General features: G+C 46.8%; 1 protein-coding gene across 2 annotated transcripts in view; it reads right to left on the reverse strand.

Moving 5' to 3' along the window:
• ACAP2 (ArfGAP with coiled-coil, ankyrin repeat and PH domains 2) overlaps positions 1-15,359 on the reverse strand; it is a 152,544-nt gene extending 137,185 nt beyond the window's left edge. The window contains exon 1 of one of the 2 annotated variants that reach the window (XM_069727191.1): positions 15,126-15,359. In XM_069727191.1, the coding sequence (XP_069583292.1) occupies positions 15,126-15,178 (53 nt within the window). In that variant the 5' untranslated portion in view covers positions 15,179-15,359. The remainder of the gene's footprint in view (positions 1-15,125) is intronic. The other variant, XM_069727189.1, reaches the window with a different exon arrangement.
• Positions 15,360-16,320: the final 961 nt, after the last annotated feature.

The raw sequence follows: 16,320 nt of genomic DNA on the forward strand, positions 1-16,320 counted from the left end.
GTTTTTGTGACTCCCTGACAAGTCCCCCTAGTGAAAGACAGGTGAAACTTCACAATATTGTGGTCGCTATTTCCTAAATGCCCAACCACCTGCAGATTTGTTATTCTGTCAGGTCTATTAGATAGTATTAGGTCTAAAAGTGCTGCTCCTCTGGTTGGATTCTGCACCAATTGTGAAAGATAATTTTTCTTGGTTATTAGCAGAAACCTGTTGCCTTTATGGGTTTCACAGGTTTCTGTTTCCCAGTTAATATCCGGGTAGTTAAAGTCCCCCATAACCAGGACCTCATTATGGGTTGCAGCTTCATCTATCTGCTTTAGAAGTAGACTTTCCATGCTTTCTGTTATATTTGGGGGTTTGTAACAGACCCCAATGAGAATTTTGTTACCATTTTTCCCTCCATGAATTTCAACCCATATGGACTCGACATCCTCATTCCCTTCGCTAATATCCTCCCTTAAAGTGGACTTTAGACAAGACTTTACATAGAGACAAACCCCTCCTCCTCTCCGATTTTTACGATCCTTTCTAAACAGACTGTAACCCTGTAAGTTAACTGCCCAGTCATAGCTTTCATCTAACCATGTCTCGGTTATTCCCACTATGTCAAAGTTACCTGTAGATATTTCTGCTTCTAGTTCTTCCATCTTGTTTGTCAGGCTTCTGGCGTTTGCGAGCATGCAGTTTAGAGGATTTTGTTTTGTTCCAATCTCCTCACTGTGGATTGTTTTAGAAATGTTCTTACCTCCCTTCTGAGTATGTTTTCCTGGGTCGTCTTTGTTCGAGTCTAATGTTTTTCTTCCCGTCCCCTCTTCTTCTAGTTTAACGCCCTCCTGATGAGTGTAGCGAGTCTTCTGGCGAATGTGTGTTTCCCAGGTTTGTTGAGGTGTAGTCCGTCTCTGGCGAGGAGTCCATCATACCAGTAATTCACACCGTGGTCCAGGAATCCAAATCCTTGTTGTCTGCACCATCGTCTTAGCCAGTTGTTTGCATCAAGGATCCTGTTCCATCTCCTGGTGCCATGCCCGTCTACTGGAAGGATAGAAGAAAAAACTACCTGTGCATCCAGTTCCTTTACTTTCTTCCCCAACTCTTCAAAGTCCTTGCAGATTGTCGGTAGGTCCTTCCTTGCCGTGTCATTGGTGCCAACATGTATCAGAAGAAATGGGTGGACGTCCTTGGAGCTGAAGAGCTTTGGTATCCTATCGGTCACATCCTTGATCATCGCACCTGGAAGGCAGCATACTTCTCTTGCAGTTATGTCCGGTCTGCAGATGGCTCCTTCGGTGCCTCTCAGTAGTGAGTCTCCCACCACCACCACTCTTCGTTGCTTCTTGGCTGTACTTTTTGCTGTCACTTGTTGCTGTGTGCCCTTTTCTTTTTTGCTTGCTGGTATTGCTTCATTCTTAGGTGTGCCATCTTCATCCTCTACAAAGATTTGATATCGGTTCTTCAGTTGTGTGGTTGGTGATGGTTGGTGGTGGTTGGTGATGAAGGGGGGTTTGATTTACTTTTATAGCGGGTTTTTTAGCGGATTTTTATGACTGGCAGCCGTCACACACTGAAAGACGCTTCTTATTGCAAAAAATATTTTTTGCGTTACCACATTTTGAGAGCTATAATTTTTCCATATTTGAGTCCACAGAGTCATGTGAGGTCTTGTTTTTTGCAGGACGAGTTGACGTTTTTATTGGTAACATTTTCGGGCACGTGACATTTTTTGATCGCTTTTTATTCCGATTTTTGTGAGGCAGAATGACCGACAACCAGCTATTCATGAATTTCTTTTGGGGGAGGCGTTTATACCGTTCCGCGTTTGGTAAAATGGATAAAGCAGTTTTATTCTTCGGGTCAGTACGATTACAGCGATACCTCATTTATATTATTTTTTATGTTTTGGCGCTATTATACGATAACTATTTTATAGAAAAAATAATTATTTTGGTATCGCTTTATTCTGAGGACTATAACTTTTTTATTTTTTTGGTGATCATGCTGTATGGCGGCTCGTTTTTTGCGGGACAAGATGATGTTTTCAGCGGTACCATGGTTATTTATATCTGTCTTTTTGATCGCGTGTTATTCCACTTTGTGTTCGGCGGTATGATAATAAAGCGTTGTTTTTTGCCTCTTTTTTTTTTTACGGTGTTTACTGAAGGGATTAACTAGTGGGCCAGTTTTATAGGTTGGGTCGTTACGGACGCGGCGATACTAAATATGTGTACTTTTATTGTTTTTTTTTAATTTAGATAAAGAAATGTACGGTATTTATGGGAATAATATTTTTTTTTTTCATTATTTATGTTTTTTTTTTGTTTTTTTTTTACACATTTGGAAATTTTTTTTTTACTTTTTTACTTTGTCCCAGGGGGGGACATCACAGATCGGTGATCTGAAAGTTTGCACAGCACTCTGTAAGATCACCAATCTGACTTAGAGCAGTGCAGGCTTCACAATGCCTGCTCTGAGCAGGCTCTGTGAAGCCACCTCCCTCCCTGCAGGACCCGGATGCCGCGGCCATCTTGGATCCGGGGCCTGCAGCGAGGAAGGAGGTAGGAGACCCTCGCAGCAACGCGATCACATCGTGTTGCTGCGGGGGTCTCAGGGAAGCCAGCAGGGAGCAGCCTCCCTGCGGATGCTTCCCTATACCGCCGGCACATGTTTGATCGCGGTGTACCGGGGGTTAATGTGCCGGGAGCGGTCCGTGACCGCTCCCGGCACATTGTGCCGGATGTCAGCTGCGATAGGCAGCTGACACCCGGCCGCGATCGGCCGTGCTCCCCCTGTGAGCGCGGCCGATCGCTATGACGTACTATCCCATCGATGGTCAGATAGGCCCAGGGCACCTCGACGGGATAGTACGTCTAAGGTCAGAGAGAGGTTAAGTATAGGGGAAAAAATGCATGCTTTTTTTGCGCAAAAATGCAAAAAAATAAACGCAAATGTGAAACCAGCCTTAAAACTCTATAGCGCCACCTATTGGAAGTAGCGATCCTACAAGTGTTAAGAAAACACTAAACCACAGCTTAAACAGCAAGTAGAGCCATTATTTAAAGGAGGCATGTTAAAAAACGACGACAGATGCAGACAAAGAAAATGGGCACCATGACCAGCATCATGCATTAGAGGTGGCAATAAAAAAATGGCCATTTTTTTTATTTTTATTCCAGGTCTGCTCCCTTGAAAAAATAATAAAATCTGAAGAAAACAAAGAAGAGCCAGACTTGTGCAAGTCCACAATTTTCTTCTTGATATCTTGGCTGATTTCTTTAGACTTTCCCATGATGCCACACAAAGAAGCAGTGTATTTCAGGTGTGCAGTAACCCCTTAACAACCACCGATATGCCTTTTAACGGAGGCAATTAAGGCTACTTGTTCCTCAGTGCGCTTTTTAAAGGCACTGAGAAATAAGTGTAGAACGCCCCCCGCTTCAGAATTTCTCCAGGGTCTCGGCTACTGAGGGCAGCCGAGACCCCAGAGAACATGATTTGAGTCGGTTTTTACCGACCCCAGTGTTGTAGTCACCGTTATTAATGGAATAACGGCGAATGCAAAAAAAAAAAAAAGTCAGATTTCCCATTTTATTTCTCTCTTCTCTGATGTGATGGCATATCAGAGAGAGAGATGGGGTTCTCTGGTATCTCCGGTGTCCCTGCATCCCCCATAAAGTCCCCCTGCCGCCAGCACTTCTTCTAGGAAGAAAATGATGGGCGCATGCATAGTGCAACTGCCGAGATCTGCCAGGCGACATCCGGCAACAATACAAAATTTTTCCTATTGGTTAATTTTGATCACTGTGACAGGGTCTATCACAGTGATCAAAAAAAAATAAAAAATAGTAACTCACACCCCCCTTTATCACCCCCTTAGGTAGGCATAAATAAAATTAAAAAATGTATTTATTTCCATTTTTCCATTAGTGTTAGAGTTGGGCTAAAGTTAGGGTTGGGGTTATGGTTATGGTTGGGATTATGGTTAGGGGTGTGTTAGGTTTAGGTTTGTGGTTAGGGTTATGGTTGGGATTAGGGTTAGGGGTGTGTTAGGGTTGGGAGTGTGTTGGGGTTAGCGTTGGAGTTAGAATTGGAGGCAGTTCCACTGTTTAGGTACTTCAGGGGGTCTCCAAACGTGGCATGGCACCACCATTGATTCCAGCCAATTTTGTGTTCAAAAAGTCAAACGTTGCTCGCTCCCTTCGGAGCCCTGCCATGCACCCAAACAGTGGCTTTCCCCCGCATACAGAGTATTGGCGTACTCAGGAAAGATTGCACAACAAATTGTGTGGTTCATTTTCTCCTGATACCCTTGTAAAAATAAAAAAAATTGTTTCTAAAGTAATTTTTTTGTGAAAAAACTATTTCTAGGAAACTGTCACTCTCAGGTCAGGAGAGCTTGATGCCAGTCCAAGGATTGCGATGTGATCCTCGGGCACACGGCAGTCTGACTGCACCCAATCATTGACACTGGCCTGGAGGGGTGGGCGGGATAATGGGCGGAGGAAGGTGCAAGTATTCATTAAATATTTACATACGCTTGACTTGCTGGAGCGCAACAATAAATTTGGACAGCAATTTATAGCAACCCAACGGGGCCACATACAGTAATAAAAGTTACCGTACATATCCTGAAAGGGTTGCCCCAGCCGTATTTCAGGATACTATTACTATACTACATAAAAATGACCTGACAGATTCTCTTTAAAGGCTAAGTCCATCTTTCCCACCAATTAGTGTGTCTCAATTCACCTAAGCTCTACAATGTGAAGCAACTTGTAATGGGGTGTGCCATAAGCCTGATAGATATAGCTTCACTTTTTGGACTCCTATCTCTCTCTAGAATGGGGTTCTCCAACCGCGGCCTCGTGGGCACTGTGAATGGAGAGTTGGTCACGTGTGCAGGGCTCTCATTGCTTACACAAGGAAATTTTGAAAAAGCTAAATAGGCCGCTCTTAGTCTTATTGTGAGACCTACAGGTGAGGCGCGCTTCTATCAGATATTCACAGCGTATCGCATTAGGCGACTTGTTTTCTGGGGAAAAAAAACATGATAAACGAATAAAATAATGGATGCTAATATATTCCAATATGTTTACATCCGTCTTCCATAGTGTGCAGTGCTTAAAAAAAAAATGGATCAGTTTTTCCAACATTTTTGTTTGGCTTTTTAGAAAAGAAAAAAAACCTGTAATAAACACAAATGTACATTCTATGGTTTCCAATTTGTCATGGAATATTAATGGGGAAAACCCATGTAAAAACAAGTGTATCCATGTAAATCCTATTTTTAACAGTACAAGCGGATATGTCAAGTAGACCACAAAAACGTGGTGTGAAGCAGACCTTACAGAGCGGTTTTACTTCCTGATACAGCTCTGACCAGATCAGACAGCCACAGAAATGGATTAGAAGATCTTTGGGCTTATGGCTCAAAGTTTTCCTTTTGCACATACAGCATCACACGAAAACAGCTCAAAAACAAACAAGCCTTGGTATGTGCGCACAACCAGGAACTGCTGCGTATTTATGCAGCGTCAAACCAGCAGCGGCCCTATGTTCCAGCATAGTGGATGGCATTTCTAGAAATCCCATGTTCACGATGCGTCTTTCCACACTGCAGTATGTCTATTTATCAGGTCTCTGCAAGAGAAATTTCACCCATGCAATGTATTGGATGTGGTGAATCCCCACTATTCAGTGATCACATGCTGATTTACGTGCGTTCAATGGACGGCAGCGCTTTGGACCCAGCGAACATGCACTTTGTCCACAGTGCTGCTAGTTCCGGATCGTGGTCACCAGGCCTTAGATTTGCATTTTACTGAGCAACATGGATTTTCATTAAAACACTGTTACATTTTCCTACGGTCAGGTTTCCACTTCCGTTACAGAGAATTAAAAAAAAAATGCCATCAGCAGTCTCAAAAATTGAGAAAACCTACACTGCTTCTAAAAGTGGGAAGTGTAACCGAGGATCAGTAGATGACTAGACACTATACAGGGTGGATTTGATTTAAATCTAACTGATTTAAATCACGATTTAAATCACTAGTCAGTAAGGCTTGATTTAAATCAGTGATTTAAATCAAAGTTTCTACCTAACTGAATTTGACTCCGCAGAGGTCCCAGCTTCTTCTTCACGGCAAAAATGTTACAACATGAACAGAGTTGAGAAAAAGACCTTAAATCCTATTGTTCTACAAACCTATGAATACAGAATCAACCCCTTCAGTGCCAAGTCCAAGAAGTTAGACAATATGTTTCTGATTGTTTGGAGTGGAATAGATCTGCACAACACAAGAAGAATGTGAATCTAAGTGTGAGGAGGAGGAAAGGCAAGCAGACAAGAAAATGAAAGTGAAACTTTGAGCACAATACTGCAGCATAGCCACAGACAGACAAGTCTGGATCTGTTTGTGTGTACGATCTGAGGTTTATTACATTCTTTCCTCATAATGGCAGCAGGCCGTAAAAGAGACCCAGTTTGGGAATATTTTAATGAAGCTCCTTCGCCTATCGGTAAGGCAGGCATGCGTGCAAAATGCAAACGATGCAACAAAGAGATGCAAGGCCTGGTGGCGCGAATGAGGCAACATCATGAGAAGTGCGGTGATGAAGATGAGTCATCTTCATTCCACTCCAAACAATCAGAAACATATTGTCTAACTTCTTGGACTTGGCACTGAAGGGGTTGATTCTATATTCATAGGTTTGTAGAACAATAGGATTAAGGTCTTTTTCTCAACTCTGTTCATGTTGTAACATTTTTGCCGTGAAGAAGAGGCTGGGACCTCTGCGGAGTCAAATTCAGTTTTGAGAACTGCGTAAGTAAAGCGAGCGTCTGTGATAATATAGGAGAGAAACTGCCCACTAATCCTACAGAAACCTCTGGAAGAGCATGGCATTGTGAATGTTACACATATACAGCCTTTATTCTACTGAGTTAAACAACTCAGCTTTATCTCATGATGGAAGAACCTTTGGATGGTAAAATATTTTCCTCAAAAAGCAGTTTATTGAAAAAAATCCGATTTAAATCAAAAAAATCCGATTTTTTTGATTTTTTTTAAAAAAACATTGATTTTTATCCACCCTGATACAAACCATGTATGTATCCTGCATCGGGACGACACTCGGGACGACACTCGGGACGACACTCGGGACGACACTCGGGACGACACTCGGGACGACACTCGGGACTGTTCATCAGTGCCGAACTGAGTATGAGCCGAGACCCCTAGTTTTGCCACAAGAAAAACAAAAACTAGGAAAACTTATTGACTTGAGTATAAGCCTAGGGTGGGAAATTAAGCAGCTACTGGTAAATTTCAAAAATAAAAATAGATACCAATAAAAGTAAAATTAATTGAGACACCAGTAGGTTAAATGTTTTTGAATATCCATATTGAATCAGGAGCCCCATATAATGCTCCATACAGTTCATGATGGGCCCCATAATATGCTCCATACAAAATACACCCCATATAATGCTCCATAAAGTTCATGATGGGCCCCCATAAGATGCTCCATACAAAAAATATGCCCCATATAATGCTGCACAAAGGTTAATAATGACCCCATAAGATGCTCCATATTAAAATATGCCCCATATAATGCTGCATAAAAGGTTAATGATGGCTCCATAAGATGCTCCATAGAATAATATGCCCCATATAATGCTCCATAAAAGTTGATGGCCCCATAAGATGCTCCATATGCTGCTCCATAAAGGTTGATGGCCCAGGTCCCATAATATGCTCCATAGAATAATATGCCCCATATAATGCTGCACAAAGGTTAATAATGGCCCCATAAGATGCTCCATAGAGTAATATGCCCCATATGCTACTCCATAAGAGTCGATGGCCCCATAAGATGCTCCATAGAATATGCCGCATATGCTGCTCCACAAAGGTTAATGATGGCCCCATAAGATGCTCCATAGAATAATATGCCCCGTATGCTGCTGCTGTGATTAAAAAAAAAAAAATGACACACTCACCTGGCCAGGTGCTGGTGTCCTGAGCAAGCGGGGACACCGGCGCACTATGGGGGCCAGGTGCCGATGTCGCCACTGGCTCAGGTATATACGGAACATCAATGCTTGGTCAGTTTTTACCATCAGTGTTTTGTGATTGTTCACGGATGAAAACAAATTGGAAAGCTTCTCTCGTCCTTTGCATCAGTGTTTTGCCACACGGACAAAACACTGATGCCATCCGTGTGCGCTCTGTGATTTTCATGGACCCATACAATTATACGAGTAATTTTAATCCATGACTCGGATCAATACATTCATCTGTCATTTTTTTGGGACCACTACTGCATGTGGACCGCCCCACAGTCTCGTATGGGTATATGTTCTATGCATGAAAAGCACTAATAGAGCACGTACGTGACTCACACACGTCTTAATGAGGCCTTAGCCTGTGGCGACACTGCAAGTATTTTGAGTCTGTAATTTTGCAGTAACAGATCAGCCAAATCGCAGGCAAAATGCAGCCGCAAAAATGTGTATGGCAAAGGATTAACACGCAAGTTGTAACCAACGAAAGAAAACCCAACACATTTGGAATCATTTGCGACTATCACAATGCAATGCCATGGAAGATTAGTAGAGGCGCCCCGTAATCGCAATGACGTGTGACCCATGTGGCTGTGTTCAGTGATGAAAGATTAAGCCACAGTGAAAAACAAAAATTACACAGTGTTTTTGCTTCCTGAACTCAGAATCGCATTAACAAGCAAAATGAGCAAATGATGTTACTGAGGTGGTTTTCTGTGGCCAGAAGGCCCAGTGCGGCTAATAATGGCTTCAGGGACTACAGACCTTCCAGCTGAGCCTTACTAACAACTAAGGGTGGGGTTCAGCCTCAGTGCCAGAAGCCCCAGCATACACAAGACCCCTCAGGACGCAGTCTAGGGTGGGCCACCACTGAAATATATACAGACTTATTTCCTTCCTTCATTACATAAGCATCTTTGAAGAGTTTCCCTTCTCACTGCGTACAAGTAAAAAATGCAACAGACACACTGATGTAGTTGGACAAACACAAATAAGACAGAGATAAATTGTGCCAAGAGTCAGATGATAACTCAGCTCTGCTACATGGGACAGTGAGACCTACACAATGCGTACATTAGAGGGGTATTGTGAACGGTTAGTTCTGAGACATATTAGTAGGGTATGTCAGAACATAGGATTGGCTGAAGGTCCAAACTCTGTGACCTTTACTGATGTCACTAAGGAAGTGTCCAAGGGTCCTTTAGCCTTTCTCCTGCAGACCACCATCCACTCCATACCTAACTGAGACACAACCCATTCAAGGGAACCAAGGAAGAGCAGAGAACATAAGCGGCTGATCCAGGAGATGAGTGTAAAAATCACTACCTATCCAGTAAACCGGTGACCATTTCAGACTGGAAGAATGACCTTAATGATGGCCATGTACATGCAACTCATGTGGGACAAGCCCAGAGAGTGTGTTGACTTCTACATGGACTTTCCCTTACAACACTTATCATGGAGAAGCAACATCGATCATGGTGAGAGTTACCAAGCCTCGTTCTACAGTTCTCAGGGGCAATAATCAGCCATCAGAAGAATCAGGCAGCGGTTTGAGCTGGTGATACACAATAGATGCTTACTCGCTGACCCAGCCAGCAATCCAAAGCTGGCCATGCATATACAAAAGAGTGTTCGGCCACAAGCATGAACATTCACAGAAAGATGCTGCCAGACGCCACTTATCTACTAGGGGATTAAAAGGGTTGGGTATAAAAATTCAGTGTCCGATCCTTCTCTCCCCGACCATGTATTGAGGGAGACATGGAGGCCCCTATACACAATAGATTGTCCTCCGATCACATCAATATCTGCAGGGTGGGCGGTTTTTAGTCTAATGGGTACAGAGGCCTCCTGACTCTCCCCAAGGGCAGATGTTGGGGAAAAAGAAAGCTCAAAATCAGCTAAATCTACTACATGGGACATAAGCTGTTCCCACAGGTGTCTGGCATTGGCTTACTCCCATCATCCCACTGAGATAGCTGTTGGGTATAGAAGCATTTGGCTGGCAGCAATCTAATGTGTACAGAAAACCTATAGGGAGGGCAAACAATATAAATGCTCCACCATCATATAATACAAGAAAACCAAGAAACAATGGACACGAGCTCAAAAAAAAATAATAACTTTATTGAGACACATTAAAAAATTACAATAAATACATAAGAGACACCATGTACGTAAGATGCAAGAGATAAAAAGAGAGGCGAGCCTAGTGCCACGCACAAATACATAAATCCACTAACGAGCAAATCAAATAGTAGCTATAAGGTCAAGAAGCCATATATGAGAGCATATAAAGATGTAATAAAGGCAATGAAAAAAGTATTATCCCAATATTCACTATAATTACTAAAACCAGAAAGTTGGCAGCTACATAGGAGATAAAGCTCCAAAATACCGAGCGGACAGCAGGAGGGTTACGTAAATATGTAGCCAAATGTATGGGTGTCACATTAGAGCAGTATGCATAGAGATAGACCCCTAATGGCGTATTACATCTATCTGTGCAGAAAAAATGGCGTTATAGTCTGATTACCCCTAGTGGCTCAATAAGCCATATATTGCACGTAGTCCCGGGAAGTCCCATGCAAGAGGGGGAATACTGAACAGATACGAAAGTGATACGTTACCGACCTGCTGCTGCCGTGCGTGGAAGAGGAGGCCCCGACGCGCGTTTCGCAGGAGTTGCTTCCTCGGGGGGCACTAGTGAGGAGTGGAGTGAGGGTCCTTAGATACCTAACTGTTAAAACCTCCAGGCGGCAATGGCGGCGCTTAACCTGGCTCGGCTGTGGCTGGAGGCGGCGTCCAACGTCACACAGCCGCGCCCCGCACTGACGCGTCAGTAGGAGGGGCCAGATGTGCGACGCAGAGAGGACGCGTGATAAAACAGGAGGGAAGGTGAGATCTAACCGATTTTGACTAATATTCTTTATTATTGACACTCCTGTCCATGGAAATTATTAATATAATTCTTATTCCTTTAATCCCTTTCTTTATTTCACTTTTTTCTCAGCTGTGTCCGGTTTCTATGCGAGCACCTCGGTTAGATCTCACCTTCCCTCCTGTTTTATCACACTCACTGAACAAGTCAGGTATGTGCACAGACTCTCTATAGACTCTTCGGTGCCTCTTCTTTGTCAGTCGCCTTCTTGTCCTCTGAGCGGCGTGCGCTTTCCTAGGTGGGCGTGGCCTGGTTGCCGTGGACACGCGTCCTCTCTGCGTCGCACATCTGGTCCCTCCTACTGACGCGTCAGTGCGGGGCGCGGCTGTGTGACGTTGGACGCCGCCTCCGCCGCCTCCAGCCACAGCCGAGCCAGGTTAAGCGCCGCCATTGCCGCCTGGAGGTTTTAACAGTTAGGTATTTAAGGACCCTCACTCCACTCCTCACTAGTGCCCCCTGAGGAAGCAACTCCTGCGAAACGCGCGTCGGGGCCTCCTCTTCCACGCACGGCAGCAGCAGGTCGGTAACGTATCACTTTCGTATCTGTTCAGTATTCCCCCTCTTGCATGGGACTTCCCGGGACTATGTGCAATATATGGCTTATTGAGCCACTAGGGGTAATCAGACTATAACGCCATTTTTTCTGCACAGATAGATGTAATACGCCATTAGGGGTCTATCTCTATGTATTCTGCTCTAATGTGACACCCATACATTTGGCTACATATTTACGTAACCCTCCTGCTGTCCGCTCGGTATTTTGGAGCTTTATCTCCTATGTAGCTGCCAACTTTCTAGTATTAGTAATTATAGTGAATATTGGGATAATACTTTTTTCATTGCCTTTATTACATCTTTATATGCTCTCATATATGGCTTCTTGACCTTATAGCTACTATTTGATTTGCTCGTTAGTGGATTTATGTATTTGTGCGTGGCACTAGGCTCGCCTCTCTTTTTATCTCTTGCATCTTACGTACATGGTGTCTCTTATGTATTTATTGTAATTTTTTAATGTGTCTCAATAAAGTTGTTATTATTTTTTTGAGCTCTTGTGTCCATTGTTTCTTGGTTTTCTTTTAATGTGTACAGAAGCCTTACTGCCCGCTCCCCTTAAGGTACCGTCTCACAGTGGCACTTTGATCGCTACGACGGCACGATCCGTGACGCTCCAGCATCGCTCCAATATCGCTCCAGCGTCGTAGACTGCTGTCACACTTTGCAATGTACGACGCTGGAGCGATAACTTCATGACGTATGTGCGATGTAGAAGCCGTTGGTTACTATGCGCACATCGTATACAATATCGTGCACACCTTTGTTACACGATGCGATCATGCCGCCACAGCGGGACACTAGACGACAAAAGAAAGTTTCAAACGATCTGCTACGACGTACGATTCTCAGCGGGGTCCCAGATCGCAGTAGCGTGTCACACACTGCGAGATCGTAAGTATATCGCTGGAACGTCACGAATCGTGCCGTCGTAGCGATCAAAATGCCACTGTGTGACGGTACCCTTATTCAGGACGCAAGCAGAAGACCACCACAGGAAACTGACTTTTTAAAGGGAAACCACTATTATGTACATACAGTCTGATCTGTGGGCAGCACGGTATAGAAAAGGAGAAGCAGAGCAATATAATGTATAGTGGGAAAAGATTCTGTATATCTTGTATTTTACTCATTCAAATCCTTGGTGCTTGCACACAAGAGTCCAGTGGGCGGTCCTACTCCGTGATTGACAGGTACCTATGCATGCACAGTCAGATTCTGTGTAAACGTATCAACTAGTAACATACATAGTAACATAGTTAGTAAGGCCGAAAAAAGACATTTGTCCATCCAGTTCAGCCTATATTCCATCATAATAAATACCCAGATCTACGTCCTTCTACAGAACCTAATAATTGTATGATACAATATTGTTCTGCTCCAGGAAGACATCCAGGCCTCTCTTGAACCCCTCGACTGAGTTCGCCATCACCACCTCCTCAGGCAAGCAATTCCAGATTCTCACTGCCCTAACAGTAAAGAATCCTCTTCTATGTTGGTGGAAAAACCTTCTCTCCTCCAGACGCAAAGAATGCCCCCTTGTGCCCGTCACCTTCCTAGTAGCGCTAAAAGACTGCAGAGAGTAAATGTAATCCATCGGTGGTTGGATAATTACCTACTTACACAGGCAGACTGTAGTAAATGGTGTGCACTGAGCGATCTGCCAGAGATCTGTATAGATCTGTAGGAGATCGCTCAGTGTGCATTGGTGGCCATAGCTCATCAGCAGTGCGAGCCCTCCTTACACAGGAGATGCACCAACGAGAACTATTTTTTTGTGCTGCACAAAGGATGATTTCACCCAATGAACGAGCGTTTTGTTCTTTTATCTGGTGATCGGCAGCCTGGTTAAACTGAAGGATTATCATGAAGGAGCATTTTTAGGAACGTTTGTTAATGATGTAAATGCAGCTCTATAGAGAAGCCTGTCAGTCAGCACTAGGACCACCCGCTGGACATGTGCACAAACACCGGGGGCTTCAGGGAATACAAGTCACAGACTGATCAGTTCCTGCACTCTATGCACCCTGCCTGCAGATCACATGACACAGAATCTTTGGAAGAATATTTTAACAATGTATCAAATGTCACTGGTAAAAATGAGAAATCACACAATGATTCCATTCGGTGAGGGTCATACCTGCCCCGTTGTGCCTAGAAGCCCCAGGCCGGTGGGAGCACACAAGGTGCCCACTACAGTCAGTACGGGCAGCCGCACGCCGCTCTCTGAGATCGAAAGAAAAGCTCATTCCAACATCAATCCGCTCTCTGATTGGCTGCGGATGGGAACTTCCAGGGACCAGGATTTTTCTTATTTTTACCAGCTACCCATGTCAGTGATTACACAGGACAATAGATGGTTTCCTTCAGCACCGTCCTCACAGGGACATAATAGGCAGAGAGGGAACGTGACAAATAACACAAACTTATAGCTGTTGTACAAAGCAGAAGAGCGTACAAGCCCCACAGTCAGCCATCCGATGGCCTCAGGCGTCTGCGCTCGGCCACCACTAGCCCTCATCACTCACAGCTACGACTCCTTTATAGGTGGAGAAAGACAAGTGTTGTGGCCAGCTCCCCGTACCAAGCCCCCCCCAGCTCCATGCACCGTGCCCCCATACCCTTCCTCCAGCCCCCCACAACATGCCACCTCCAACCCCCATACTATACCCCTTCCAGCTCCTCGTACCATGCCCCCCCGCATGCTTCCTCCAGCTCCATGCACAATGCCCCCAGTACCATGCCACCTCCAACCCCCATACTATACCCCCCCGCATGCTTCCTCCAGCTCCATGCACAATGCCCCCAGTACCATGCCACCTCCAACCCCCATACTATACCCCTTCCAGCTCCCCGTACCAAGCCCCTCCCAGCTCCATGAATCGTGCCCCCAGTCCTCATACCCTTCCTCCAGCCCCCAGTACCATGCCACCTCCAACCCCCATACTATACCCCCTCAAGCCCCCCATACTATACCCCTTCCAGCCCACCATACCATGCCACCTCCAACCCTCATACCATGCCCCCTCCAGACCACCATACTATACCCCCTCCAGCTCCCCGTACCATGCCCCCAGCCCTCTGTACCAGGTCACCTCCAACCCCCATACTATTTCCCCTCCAGCCCCCCACACCATACCCCTCAAGCCCCCCATACTATACCCCTTCCAGCTCCCTGTACCAAGCCCCCCCAGCTCCATGCACCGTGCCCCCAGTCCCCCATACCCTTCCTCCAGCCCCCAGTACCATGCCACCTCCAACCCCCATACTATACCCCCTCAAGCCCCCCATACCATGCCCCCTCCAGACCCCAATACTATATACCCCCTCCAGCTCCCCGTGCGCTTCCCTCATCTCCAGCCCAGCAGGACACTTCCCCCATAGCACAGTCCTGGTAAGAGCCCATACAGCTTCTCTCATTCCAGTGACCTATGGCAGCTGTAGTACTACAAGTCGCAGCTTGTACGTCAGGGATCCTGTGCAGGGACGCCGTTCAGGATACTTTCCCCCACTTTCAGAGTCCCATGCCCCCAGTAATACACGCACAGCACAGAAGTCCCACGTTACCTAAACCGGGGCGAGTCCTTCAGGCACTCCTCGAAATCCACCGTCACCTTCATGTTCCCGGACTGAAGCTCTATGGGCTGCGCGAGGTAGGGACAGGCTCCGGGGCCGCGATCAGGGTCAGCAGAGCCGGACAGGAAGCGGTACCGGAGGCCGCTATGTGGCGCTGCTGCACACGTCCCCAGTCCACACTGCAGATCCCCGTACACTCAGCACCGGCCCCGCCCCCAGCACGGTGAGTGACATCCCAGCCAGCTAACAGCCGGCAGGCTCAGAGCAGCAGAGGGCGCGCCTGGTGACTGAGCACAACAGGGAAGAGGATGAGTCACCCTGGAGGCCCGGGAAGGCGCAGGGCGAGGTGCAGCGTGCAGCCCGGATTATACCATTGTTGCAGCTGGGAATGTAGCGAGAGGACTGGAGAAAGTACTGAGTGCAGGCTGCCACCTCCTGCCAGTGAGGCCCCGAGTGCAGGCTGCCTCCTCCTGCCAGTGAGGCCCCGAGTGCAGGCTGCCACCTCCTGCCAGTGAGGCCCCGAGTGCAGGCTGCCACCTCCTGCCAGTGAGGCCCCGAGTGCAGGCTGCCTCCTCCTGCTAGTGAGGCCCCGAGTGCAGGCTGCCGGCTCCTGCTAGTGAGGCCCCCGAGTGCAGGCTGCCACCTCCTGCCAGTGAGGCCCCGAGTGCAGGCTGCCTCCTCCTGCTAGTGAGGCCCCGATTGCAGGCTGCCGGCTCCTGCTAGTGAGGCCCCCGAGTGCAGGCTGCCTCCTCCTGCCAGTGAGGCCCCGAGTGCAGGCTGCCACCTCCTGCCAGTGAGGCCCCGAGTGCAGGCTGCCTCCTCCTGCTAGTGAGGCCCCGAGTGCAGGCTGCCGGCTCCTGCTAGTGAGGCCCCCGAGTGCAGGCTGCCACCTCCTGCCAGTGAGGCCCCGAGTGCAGGCTGCCGGCTCCTGCTAGTGAGGCCCCCGAGTGCCGGCTCCTGCTAGTGAGGCCCCCGAGTGCAGGCTGCCGGCTCCTGCTAGTGAGGCCCCCGAGTGCAGGCTGCCGGCTCCTGCTAGTGAGGCCCCCGAGTGCAGGCTGCCGGCTCCTGCTAGTGAGGCCCCCGAGTGCAGGCTGCCGGCTCCTGCTAGTGAGGCCCCCGAGTGCAGGCTGCCGGCTCCTGCTAGTGAGGCCCCCGAGTGCAGGCTGCCGGCTCCTGCTAGTGAGGC

Source organism: Ranitomeya imitator, chromosome 5 (genome assembly GCF_032444005.1).
Source record: "Ranitomeya imitator isolate aRanImi1 chromosome 5, aRanImi1.pri, whole genome shotgun sequence".
NCBI lineage: Eukaryota > Metazoa > Chordata > Amphibia > Anura > Dendrobatidae > Ranitomeya > Ranitomeya imitator.